The sequence below is a fragment of the Ambystoma mexicanum genome, chromosome 2p (genome assembly GCF_040938575.1).
Source record: "Ambystoma mexicanum isolate Mex_15411 chromosome 2p, UKY_AmexF1_1, whole genome shotgun sequence".
Taxonomy (NCBI): domain Eukaryota; kingdom Metazoa; phylum Chordata; class Amphibia; order Caudata; family Ambystomatidae; genus Ambystoma; species Ambystoma mexicanum.
In genome coordinates, this window is record NC_090923.1 from 557238187 (window position 1) to 557251959 (window position 13773).

The 13773-nt window shown below is 41.4% G+C and overlaps 1 protein-coding gene across 2 annotated transcripts in view; it reads right to left on the minus strand.

Moving 5' to 3' along the window:
- Positions 1-2813: 2813 nt before the first annotated feature.
- The window catches only part of LOC138566555 (protein mono-ADP-ribosyltransferase PARP3-like), a 238599-nt gene continuing 227639 nt past the window's right edge, over positions 2814-13773 (minus strand). For both annotated transcript variants that reach the window (XM_069644028.1, XM_069644029.1), the window contains 2 exons: positions 7165-7311; positions 2814-6335 (listed from right to left, as the gene is read on the minus strand). In XM_069644028.1, the coding sequence (XP_069500129.1) occupies positions 6166-6335; positions 7165-7311 (317 nt within the window). In that variant the 3' untranslated portion in view covers positions 2814-6165. The remainder of the gene's footprint in view (positions 6336-7164; positions 7312-13773) is intronic.

The window sequence follows — 13773 nt, forward strand, 5'->3', positions numbered from 1 at the left end:
CTCTAACTTTCCATGTGACTTCTTCAGAAGAAATTACTCATAAAATGCACTCGTAACATACTGCATAACATTTCTTCTAAACATCTATATAAAGAGTATATTGTACATGCACTGTGTGGGCATTCCTTAATTGTTTTCTATTGTATGTTACCCTGTACATTTCCATCACCACGATTCCCTCTTGAGAGTTTAGCCTTGACTGTTCTCCCACATTTCTCCTTGGAGATTGAGGCAATATACTGAGAAGTTCTGTAACCAAGTTGTAGATCACTCTTCCTAAACACTAGCCCAAGGCTCAAGACAAATCCTTTTAAGAGCTGTAAAACTAACTCCTAGCTCCACAGGGGAATCGAGAAGGCATTATTAATGTGACAATATGGCATGCTGGAAAACAATCTTAATCCCAGTTGAGAGCATAGATTGTGAGACTACGAAGGATGCTGGGATTTTGTGTCCTGCTGCCTGAGAGAAGCCAGAGTTTTAGTGAAAACATTGGATGCTGCATATAGAAATCCCTGACTCCTCAAGCATCTAGGAAAGAGAGACTTGCCAGACATGTTGCATGATGAACATATGACTCCTCTACTCCTCAAGCATCTGAGCAAGACATTTGACAAATAGAGAACATACAGGATACAAGATTTACATACATCTCAAGCATCGCAGAGAATATATTGAATACTACCGAATACAGACTAGTGACCACTGGAGCCCGAAGATAAGGGCCTCCATGGTTACCTGAAAATCATACAAATTAAAAGTTTCCTTAACTTTACCTTAGAAGTCAGTATTTAACATAAGTGTCACACAAAGGAGAGAACATTAAACGTGTGACCTCTGGTGGAGAGGAGAGTTCAATAGGAAAAACAGAGAACACAAGTTAAAGGCTATATTCAGGGATATTGAGTCAGATCCCAATACAACTGAGACACAAAGGAGAGAACATTAACTCCCCCTCCTCAAAACCCCCTGCACTTACTTGCAGATGAGGGTACATTGGAAACAAACAAAATAAAATGGGTAAGATGTTGCATTCTGGGATGCAGAGTCAGATCCCGATGCATCAAAGAAACTTAGAAGAGAATACATAAGCCCTGTATCTATTGGACAGAAGAGCCCGGTGCCAAAGAGAGGACATAAGTAACATTTTGCATCCTGGGGGATGGTGTCCAGTCCTTAAACATCAGCAGACCAAACAAGAGAATATTGACCCCATGTGATCTAGTGAGAAGAAGAGTCCAGTGTAAAACGCTGTTTTCTGGAACCTCAAGGCCAACAATGAAGCAGCCAAGAGACAAGAAAGAGTCTTTCATCACATTCTAATGAGGTGCCAAAGAAGTCAGTGAGAAAGTGTGAGCTGAGGCGCTACATCTGAGGGAGACAGTGACCAAGAAAGTGGACTGTAGCAGATTATACTTTGGTGAAGTGGTGAAACTGGGGAAAGAGAAAAAGAAAACAAGACCAAGGAAAGGCAGGGAAATGTTTCAACGTGGATGTCTTAGTGTAACAATTTAAACAGGTCTGAGTACAGAAAATCCTCCCCCAGAGCTCTGATAGAAAACACGGCTCGGAAGGAGTTCTAGGGGGCAAGCCCAAAGGGGAGAAAACCCCCTTACGGGAAAACCCTTCCGTGATATCTCTTGTCCAAAATGGAAGATGGATTTCAAGGAATACGGAGGAGTGGAGCAAGTGAATCCTCGAGAGCAGCAGTCCCTCTGAAGGCAGGAATCAGGGCAATCAGCAGAGGAAGGAGGAAAGGCGAGGGAAGGGGAGCCAAATGTAGAAGGAATGGGAGGAGAAAATTTGAGGAGCTCCGAGGGAGAGCGGAAACAGTAGAGTGGAAGTGTCAGAGCAATAGCAAAGAATAACAGCGTCTGTGCTTAGTGGAAAACAAAGCAATGCTGAGTTCTCACCTGGTGAACGAGCTATATGCAGCTCTAGGTGATGATGTTGCGTCCTCCGCACCAAAGAGCTCCCGGGTGCCATCTTGGGGAAAGACTACAACGTTAATGTTGTGCCTGATCAGTGCACCCATTCGCTACCATCTTGAGGAAAAAATCATGTGGGGGTGTCTTCTGCGCCATTGCTGCCAGAGAGACCAGGAAGTAGCAGATTCCTGACACTTAAGTCAAAAGTAAGGTAAAAGGTTTGGGGAAGTATTGATTATTTCTTTGGGACACCCAGTCATAACGCCAAGTAGTCTATTTGCCCTCCAAAAAACTCTGTACTGAGAGGGTTAGAGCGCCGTCTTCCTGCTTTAGAAACTGCCATCCATGAAGGTCAAACACTGGACATAGGAACAAAGTTATGTTTACTATAAAGACTGCTGAGAGATTTGCTCACCACCCATGTACCTCCCACAGACCGCCAAAACATTTTCCATTTAATTTCCCCGAGAACCTTGAATCCACAGGGTACTTGGCATATTAAGGGAGTATGCTATAAAAAAAGGAATATTTTTGAGAATTTTGGTACAAATCTGGCAGTTTCAGGGAACTTTTATATTTAAAAATAAATCTAGGATATTTTATTGTTACTGGCTGCTGTACATAGGTTTACCATTTCCTCTTTCAGAAGGAACTCTTTGACGGGAAAAATATGTATTTTGCACATAGGTCTGGAGCCCCTGAGCAGAAGTTCAGGGGCGACTTGCTCTCCTTGGATACAGTGTGATGCCGTACAACCTAGGTTGGAATTCCGGGCAAGCACTTAGAAGCGGGATGAGTTTGCCATGAATCACTATGTAAGTCACCAATAACAACACTGCTATGGCAAAAAATATGGGCCAAAAAAAATATTCATTCCAAACCGGATTGATTTCATATGTTTAATACACATGGCAAATACAGTATGTTAGCATTGTAGAAAAGGGTGTGTCTTGAAGATTAGACATGTTGCATGCATAAGACTCATAACTTACAAATATAAATGTCTTGTATTCCTACAACTTTACTCTTAGTGCATTAAGGTCACACCGACTTTCCTGCCATCCCCAACTTGGGATCTGTAAAGCAGAGTGTGCCAATGTGAATGTCAGTTTTATCCCTCTCAACATTATTACTCACCTTCTTTCCTGTAAAATAGAAAGGCACAAAATTGGGTTAAACAAGCAGAAAGGCTGGAAAAGCAAGCAGCAAGCCACATCACAATGGAACACACAAACATGTGTATGCTGCATCCTTCATACAAAGTCTGATCCGACAAAAGTCAGACAGTTAATGTTGCAGAACATTGAAACATTGTAAAACACACCCACCGGCATTTGGGCAGCTTTCTCAGCAGCCGACAGACATCTGCAAAATCAATCCATACTAAAAATGACATGCAGCTCCACCATCCCTATCCTGCAACACTTCAGGAAAAGCTTTATCGCCACCCGGTCACTCCTAACCCTAGTGAAATGTAGTAGCAAAGACATTTGGTATTTGGACTGTAAAACAGAACCATGGAGTTGATTAAACTTGTTCCAATGTATTTTACCCCCACTCTGTGAGTGGCGAAGACTCTGTGGGAGGCAATTTTAATCGGGCACAGTGCAATACAGACCTGCTTTCATGTGATATACGCGGATTATCCCCGGGGGTGTGCAGCGGCACCACTGGACGCAGCAGTGCCACCTGGATGCATCACGTACCTCTCCATTGAAGGGTTCCTCATCTGGAGGTTTTAGGAAGCCCAGTGCATCCTGATCCGAGTACTTTCTGCTGTGTCCTTCACGGTTTAGAGGAGGCAGTAATGGGGGCATCTAATAATGTTCTTTATTCAGTATATTAATAGATAGCCCGCAACATTTTCGCACTGATCGTACTTTGTGAAATCAGGTGGCCTGCTTTGGTGAAAGAAGCTACAGAACAGAACAAGGGCTGTGATACTACAGAGAACAAAAATGTCAGCCTGCAAATTCAAAGAAGACTGACAAAAACGAGTGGAAGAACTTTAGGAGAGCTTTGCATCCAAAACCCTGTAAACATTGTATGGTATAGAAATGAAGAGACTTACTTGAGCAGTTGTATATCTGGTGACGTGTGAACATCACCATGGAGATAAATGTACTGCTATCATGTGCTGAAATGTTATTAGTCTGAAACCCCTTAACACGAAAGCAATACGAGGATGTGAGAAGTGTACAACTTTACTAATGTTTGATACAGGACATGCTTTTATAATTTTAAAATCCAGGGTCATGTGCAAGATTGACAGATGAATTCATATTTAGGAACTTCAAGGGGTTCGAACACTTTTTTGGAATACCACAATCTAAAGTTAAAAGAATTTGATAACTCTACAGAGATTAGCTGGTCCGGAGTGGACTTCTCTCGCACCCATTTACTTAATCGACCAACATTTTATTTTGAATAAAATATGTGTATACTTTCACTGACCTGGTGTTTCTGCTAAAGCAGCGCTATGCAGAGTTATAGAGTTTGACCATTGGGTGCCCACGGCCTTAGTGTGTAAAAGCGGGGTCGCTGTTTGTGGAACCTGCATGTTGGTCGATTTCCCCTGTCCTCACCCACATAGTCCCCTTCAAAAAAAGAGGACCCCCCCAATGCTCATTTATATTGTACCCCATTTACTTAATGATAGAAAATATTTGGCCAACTGTACCTCGCAAATGCATTGGGGTGGCTATATAGACAAGTGCCACAATGGTTATTGTTGTGGTCCTCCCACAATCACCACATGAAGAGCAGGTGAGGGTCAGAGACTGACCTCTGTCTACTACAGTCTTTATAGGGGAGGGAGAGTCATGCCATATGTCCAAATTAGCAAAGAATGTTTCTGTTGCGAAACTCTGTACCATGTAAAAAATAAAAAAACAATAAAAAATTAGGTACTGTGAAGAGCCACGCGGCATCACCTAGTGCCCGTGAGCAATATTTCAGTCGGGTTGGAGCCTGCTTGAAATTTCAAAGATTAGGAATCTGTGGGTGGAATGTATCTATTAGAAACAAACATACAGGTAAAGATTCTTGACTTCATCATAGACTGGCAGACAGGTGTGAAAGTTGTGCATTCATACATTTCATCATTTTTGAATTAAAGACCTGTGACAACACATCAGTTGTGTGACAATTATACATTCAGAGAAGTGGGAAATATTTCCTGCAAGAGCTGTCTGCAAACAGTTGCCTGAAAACAAGCACATTCAGGGACACCGTGCTAATGCCACAATCAGGGCCACAGTGATCACATATTAAAAAGCGGGACAATAACTTTACAGCTAGAGACAAAGTGGACACCTTCTATTGGGTGACGATGTGACACTTTCACATTCTAGAGCCGAGTGGCACTGGAAAAACATTACATTCTGGATACGCAAAGTTACGGTAACTTTACAATCAGCGTCAAAGTGCTAATTTCGCAATCAGGTAAAGTGCTAACTTGACAATCAGGGGCAAGTTGTACATTTACAATCAGAGACACTGTTGTACATTTACAATAATGGACAGTAAAGTGATAGCTTTACACTCAGGGACACAACGTACTATTTATGTTCTTGGTACTTTGGCAACGCTAGCCAGAGAAGCTCAGAGGTTTTCTATGAAAACCTCATAAGAACTTAATATTCAGATGCTTCATTAGCTATCCTAAGCCTCTGACTGTAAAGTAATCAGTCACTTAGGTGATACGCCTCCATTTAGCCATGGAGGCTTAATCACTATTTGGAGCTGTGCACAAAAACCTTGCAACCAGGAACGTGTACATATTGTTTAAAGACACATGCAGTCACTTCATAACCACAGAATCAGTGAAAGAGTTAGGTTGACGGAGATATGCAACTATGTAGCCAGACCAAGAAGAGTGATCAATTTGCAGCCAGGGGATTGCTAAAAGTATAGGTTGAAGTGCTGTGAAAAAACGACATTTTGATATCTTGTAATACCTCGACCAGAAGGTACCATTGTTTCAGTTGGGAATTGGGAAAGAATGTTCTGTAAGCCAGAGGAAAACAACGGCATATAAAGAGTCTGCACCTCGTGGCGATGGGAAGTAGCCAATCAAAGTGTCTGATAACAAACTGCATACAGACAGATGGACGGGGCTCAGAACAAGTGATGTGCTCCAATATGGTACCAGGTGGCTCGGCGCCTTAAAGCTAGAGTAGTGCTAGGGAGCAAATCTGGGAAAGGCATGAATAGGAGAAGGCCTTTGTGCTCCCCTTTAAAACTGAAGCTGCAGGAGGTACCGGATGCGGCACTGGCTCTCTTTGTAGATGAGGTATTCACTTTGGCTGAAGTAGGAGTCGTCGAACTTTGGCATCGGGATAGGTTTCCCCTGAGACACCACCACCTTCTTCCCATCCAGGTCAATCGCCTTATCACGTGAAGGGTCTGCGAGGGAAAAGGAACACACCACTCAACACACATCTCCCCCACAAAGAGCCCACAAAACTGCGGCTTCTCTCTTGTCTCTCCCTTCTGGCAGGATGATAGAATTGTTGCTGCTCAAACTAATAAACTAACATGTTGCTCCTCTCAACACCCCAGCAAAAGGGCTTACTTTATGTTGCTCGTAAAGTGAATCAGATTTTTCCTGCTGTTATTGAGAAGGGACCCTACTAGTCTTGGCAAGTCCGAGGACCAGCCTGCCTGCATTATATATCATGATCGTCTTAGTCCACAGAGATGTCCCTAGGTCTCTTGCCGCTGTGAAAAGTCTCTCAGGAGAAATCAAACTTGCCCTTCAGCTCATGCAGACCCACCACTATTCCACAAATGGCCCCTCTGTTGGATTTGTGTAATTCAGATTATCAATGGCTAAAAAGGCATGCTGTAATTCCATCATCCAAAACTCAGCAACACCCTAATATGGACAGCGCAAAACATACACACAACATGCAGGCAAGGATAAACTGAGCCTTTCTTGCACATATGATGGAATTGCAACATCTGATTGGGTCCCTCTGCTCCCACTAGCCCCCCCATAACTCAACTTTTTACTTGCAGGACCCAACGCACCAACCCTCCATGCACATTTCAAGAGCTGTGCTAAAGAAAGGCTAGCAACTTTGCTCCCCCTTTCTTTAGCATTACACATCCAAACACTGCTTCACCTAATGAAGACTTGACTGCCTGTCCCTGCTCAGTGTACCTCTCGCCCATGCCATATTTTGAGCTAAGCGCTCCCAGTTACCAGGTAAGGGTGAGAACAGACACCTACCTGGCTCAGTTCTTCCACGAGCAACGACACTGTCAAATCCGGATGGAGCTGCACATAGGGAACCGTCATCTCTGGTGATGTGATGCTCCTTACCCAGAGCCACTTCGTTCAGGAACATGATCCCAATGGACTTGCCAGTGCAAGCGACTTTTCAAACAGAAAGGGAAAGCAGAAAAATTGATGTTTGGAGGGTAGAAGAGATAGCAGAAAACAGGCGTAGGAAAGAAGAGATTAATTGGTGGGGTACGATGAGAGAAAGAAATGTTAGGTAGCGAACATAATTGTAAGGGAAGGTGAGAAAAAATAAAGATAGGTTAAGATAAAGCAAATGATGTCAGAGGAGATGCACAAGACAAAGCAGAGATGGCACATGAGAGAGAAAAAAAACAGGAAGAGAAAGGAAATCCACATTAGACCTCGATTGTCAAGCTTAAAAGTTGCAGTCTGATAGTTTTGTTGACAGAATGAGAGATTCTGAACAGGCACAACAGGAGAAGGATCCTTGCTCTGTTAAATTAAAGGATGGAATAATTTCACTGTGTGACGGAGGGTGGAAAGAGAGGTCTGCCAAATGCAATCAAGAGACAAAGAAAACATGCTACAGACCTCTTGAACCAGATGGATTAGCATATACCACTAATGGATGCAGACACGAACTGATCATTATAAAGTGCCCAGGCCTGAGGTAGACCCACGTCTTCCCCATGTGTGCCAGAACAGAATCTCATATTGTTAGGCAAGACTGTGTGCAGTATCCTTTGGATAAACTACAGCAACCTTGACCTCATGGCAATAGGAACCCAACCTTTGGAATAAGTCTGTATTACACAGGTTGGTAGTGGGGCCGAGCAGCCAGGCTTATCTCAAGGAGGGGTCAATGTAAGCAGTAGAGTTGTAACACAGTTTCACAGTGACAGTTACTCAAATAAACACTTACACTCAAAGTTTCCTGATTAAACAATTATTAATTTATTTAAGTCAGTTCTATAAGCCTTCTTCAGAAGGGAGCAAAACATGCAACAATTATAATACACTTCAAAACACACTCTGTGTCTCTAAATCAGATGATACCCATTTGGGATGGCACACAGACACTTCCTACACCCTAAGATGAAGGCGCACCCGTGGAAGCCCCTGAAAGTCCCGCTTTGCCGCGGTACGCTCTTTGGATCCTGTTGGACTCATTGGACATTTTCGTCTTTTTCTAACTACAGCCTCCATAAGGTGAACAAAAGACTCTGAGAAGCATAGAGACTGCTGATACTGATGTAAAAAGATACTTACATCTTTGTTTCCTTTTGTTTAGGCATTGCAACCAACTTTAGTGGGCGTGCCTATTTAACTCTGCTCGCGCGCGCACCCGTGGAAGCCCCTGAAAGTCCCGCTTTGTTGGGGCGTATGGGGCGTATGGGGAGGGCTCTTATAAATTATTTTCTTTTTTTTTTTTAAATTGCAGAATTTCTTATGCTATGTTATTCTTTCCACGCCTTTATTTTCCATTTTAAGTGTTTTAATGTGTCAAATATCTCTGGTTTCCTTTTAATTATTAAGTTGTGCTCGAATTAGTGAACAGCACACAAACAATAGCACAAACGTTCACATTATAATGTATTACTCATATAGTTCCTAACATATTTTTGATCATGACTGATAAAAGGGGAAAGATCTATAACTTACGCACGGAGATGCCATGTCCATCACGACTACGTGCGTTATGTGACTTATCGCATAAAGGTAGCCCTCTCCTAACTCCGAAATCAGCTCGCCCTACTACAAAAGGACCTCAGTCGGATAAACGAGCTGGGAAGAAACGTACCCGCTCAAATACTCCGGCTGGTGATATCCGAGACTTTGGATTCAGAGCATTGCATGTGAGTCGTTTGATGGTGAAAATGCCGGAATTAGCCAATTTAAGCGTCTCAAACGTAGAGGCTCAACCTTTACTTGTTAATCAAGAATGCTTAGCTAATAAACAACCTTTAATGAGCTCCCCCACAGCATTAGACTCTAATGTCAGTAATAAAGGTTGTGAGCAACCATGCAATATTTCCTTATCAGACACCATGATATTGCAAAATGCCCGCACAGGCAATGCCCCAAACATATTGGATAAATCAAAAAGTATCATCAATGAAGTGGATGATGCTTTAATTGATCTTTATTCGTCGCACTCATGCTTCTCGGCCAAGGATGATAGTCTTGATCTTTCCAAATCTCCTGCCTTATTCCAGAATCAAAGTACTTCTGAAATTGAAACTTCTATTTCATTTATACCTCCGACCCCAAGAAGGCCTGATCGACCTGAATAGGCTACATTGGACAAATCCTGACTTAGAAGCGTTGGGCGAAGATTTGATTAATGATTATCACCTCCTTTCAGAGAAAGCATTTATTCCATTAGAATATTATTATAAAATGCATCTCTTTGCCTCCTCTAGCACAATTGCGCATAAAACGAATAATAATACTCGTCCCACCCATGTATTTGATCAGTCAATTAGAGATAGAAAATCTTTATTTCGCAAACAAAAAAGACAATCCTTGCTTTTACCGCAGAAATATCGCGATTCAGCTCTACGTAGAATAAAAACTGACTATAAAAATTGGATAAGAGCGCATAAAGCAAGCATGTATCAAAAAGATGGTGAACAGTGGCTTCGAGTAGCTCAGATAAAAAATACTTCTCAGATCTGGAAATTAATTAACTCTGGCACAACATGTTCACAACTCTCATCTCAAACTAATGGTGTATCGGAGAAATGCTGGGTTGAATATTTCACGAACATGTATGATTTACCATCAAATAACAGCGAACAAGAGCTACCGAGATTTGATGGTTCCCCTTTCTTTTTAAAGTTTGATATGGACGACATACTATTCTATATTAATAAGGCAAGTTCATCTAGAGCCCCGGGCCCTGACAGTCTGTCGAATTACTCTAAAACTGAATCCGACTATATGGGCTAAAGTTTTACACGCTGTTTTTCTTTCTATCCTGGTGAAACAAAGCATTCCTCCATCTTGGTGCAAAGCTGTGATAGTCCCCATTTACAAAAAGGGGGATCGCACAAGCCCAGCAAGCTATCGCCCAATAGCATTGCTAGACGCACCTGGGAAAATCTTCTCCAGAATTATTTTGCGGGACCTCAATATTTGGTTACATAATGAAAACAGACGTGACCCTTTTCAGACGGGCTTTGCAGCGGGGTTAGGTACTGCTATCAATATAACTACACTCAATGCTATTAAAGCAGCATATGCAATGAAACAACAATCTCTCTACTTGGCATTTGTCGACTTTCGAGTCGCCTTTGATTCAGTTGATCGACAATTATTATTTGATAAAATGTCGAATTTTGGTTGCCCGACATCACTCATTTCATTAATAAAACTATTACACACTGATACAACAATGCAAGTCAAATTGAACCTAGACGGGTTGTTATCTAAAACCATTCATACTAAACGCGGCCTAAAGCAAGGCTGCATTCTTGCTTTAACCCTGTTTAATATGTTCATTTTTGACCTAGGCGTAGATTTTTTGAAGGTAATTAATGATGCACCTAAACTCGGCAAGCAAATCATCGCATGGCTTCTTTATGCGGATGATTTAGTCCTCATTTCACAAACACCGAGTGGACTTCAGTTACTTCTTAATCAGCTAGAATGCTTTGTTGTTAAGAATAATCTCACAGTTAATTTGGAAAAAACCCAAGTTATGGAACTAAGAAATAATCATCTGAAACTTCGGAAACACAATGATTGGGTTTTGTTTAAACAAAAACTAATGATAGTTGATGAATATAAATATCTTGGTGTAATGTTCAGCAACTCCAGTGCAAACAAACCAGAACAAAGTAGTTTGAGTAGAAAACTATTATCTCTAATCTCGCAGGCCAAAATACTTTTAGCTAAATTTGGTAAATTCTCTTGTTCTCATGTTTTTACATTTTACCTACAAAAGGTAATTCCCATTATGACTTATGGGGCTGAAACTTGGATACCCCAAAAACGAGAATACTGGGACAGAATTGAAGCTCAATTTTGGAAAAAAACCCTTAATCTACAGAGCTCGACACCTAATGCTCTACTGCGGTTTGAATTGGGCACTCTCTCGATGCATATTCAAGCAGCCTGGAAAAAATGCAATCTTTTATGGAAATGTCTTTTGGGACTAACTACGAACAGTGTGCTGGCAGTACTGGCAGACTATTTGTTACGCTCTCAACATCCATTTCCAAGGAATTGGAGAACTACTGTGTTCGATAACTTGAGTGAAGCAAATAGATCACTGGAACGGTTATTGCAGACTCCAAATAGGGCAAAATTGAAATTGTATACATTTGACTGGCAATGCACACAACAAAAATGTTTAGCATTAAAAGACTTTGATAGAGCACTATTCGGTCATAAGAAATTCCGACAGGCGGCTGACTATTTATTGAAATGCCCCTCAGCCATACTGAGAAATCAGATCTTAAGGTTTCGGTTAAATTTGTGGCCAACAAATCAAATACTGTTGAGAAGAGGTCTAATTAAAGCAGAAGTTGCACATTGCCGATTTTGTAAACTTGTTGAGATGGAAGAGACTCTTAAACACTTACTGATTGTATGTGCTGGTCTAAAAACACAAAGAGAAATGATTATCCATAAACTCACTCAATCACATTATTTAACTCGTTCTGTCGATGAGTTATGGTATGAATTGTTTGCTACATCTAAAATCTCAATAAGAATAGCTACTATGCAGTTTTTAAAATCAATACTGCACCCAGCTGAATCTATAATTATTCCTTAATGCCGAAAAATCGTATTATAGTAATGCAAACTTGGCTAAAACTGAATTCTACGGTGTGTGGCTTTTGAATTATGAACTGATTAATTACTACCATTGTGAATGTAACTATTCGATGAGCATATTTTAGAATTTTTTTTTACCTCATCATTCCTTTATTTTTAAACATTTGAAATTGTTGCGCATTCAAGTATTTTGAAATTTTGTGATGGGAATGCAGATCATGGTGATTGAAAATGAAAAACTATGTATTTTAATGATTCAATTTTCTAGAAAAGTTTTTGTTTTGAAAGGTTAAATTACTTTGACCAACCAAAATAAAATAAAAAAATAAATAAATAAGATGACAAATAGCTAGGACACTGTGGACATTGATTTATATTTATCATATATTTAGTGCAATACTGAGTTTGGTGCAAAGGTTAGATTGGGGAATAAAACAAAGGTTAACAAAGAATTCATAAACAGGTAAGTACTTTTTAAACCTTCAACTGTCATGTGAATTTAAGCCTTTCCTGGGGGAAAGGTAAAGGCACAGTGTCAGAGGTAAGGAGAGTCTCTCAGGGAGCAGCCAGGATAGCCAATGTTAGTTGAGCAAAGTCTAGGGGAGCTGAAGATTCACTTGAAGGGTCACAAGTGAGAGAGTGGGAAAAAGATCTCACCTTCTCCAGGTTAGAAATTAAAAGTCCTCAAGTCCAGCAAAAGAGCTGGGGTTCTCTAAGGTAGAAGGGAATTAGCACATTTCTGAGAATTCTCCGTAACACTTGCCCCCTCCCCCCCAGACTAAGGGACAGGAGGATTTAATTAACTCCTGGATGAATCTCCATACTCCAGTCGGTCATAATTTCTGGAGAGGCCATCAGCATTTTGGTGATCACAACAGGACCTGTGTTCTATGGTGAAATCAACCCCTGAAGGCTGATTGACCATCTTAACAATTTAGGATGCTCCCCCTTCATCTGCACAAACCATCTCAATGGTTGGTGGTCTGTTTGAATTACAAAAGTAGATCCATACAAGTATGGTCTAAACTTCTTCAAAGACCACACAATTGCAAAACATTCTCTTTCAATTGTTGCCCACTTTGTTTCACGGCCCTTCAGTTTCCTACTGATGAAGCAGATAGGGTGTTCCCTGCCTTTCTCATTCGCGGACTCAGAACTGCACCTATTCCTGTATTTGAAGCATCAGTTTGTACAATAAAGGATTGGTTGTAGTAAGGAGCTCTCAAGAGCGGAGCTTGGCAAAGGGCTTTCTTAAGTCCTTCACATTCCTTAGTCCACTCCTCATTCCATCTGACCTTCATGGGGAATTTGGGTGAGGAGATCACATTTAAGGGAGAAGCTACAGTCCCATAGTTCTAGTATGAAGTTCCTATAGTAACCAGTGAGACCTAAAAAGGCTCTCACTTGGTTTTGAGTAGTAGGGGTGGCCCAGTCTTGTACAGCTTGTACCTTGCTAGGCAATGGCCTTATTTCAACTCCTCCTACCTCATGCCCAATGTAGACCACTTTACTCTGACCAATTTGACACTTGCTTGCCCTTTCTGGTCGGTTGGGTCTGCTCAAGAGCCTGCAATACATATCCTAGGTGGTCAATATGCTCTTCCCAAGTGGGGCTGAACACTGCAATGTCATCCAAGTATGCCATGCAGGCGTCTTCCATCCCATTCAGAACAGGATTTACCATCCTTTGAAATGTAGCTGGTGCATTCTTTAGCCCAAAAGGCATTACCTTAAACTGATAGAGTCTTGCTGGGGAGGAAGGAACAAGTTACTTACCTGTAACTGTTGTTCTCCAGCATGGGTCTGGCA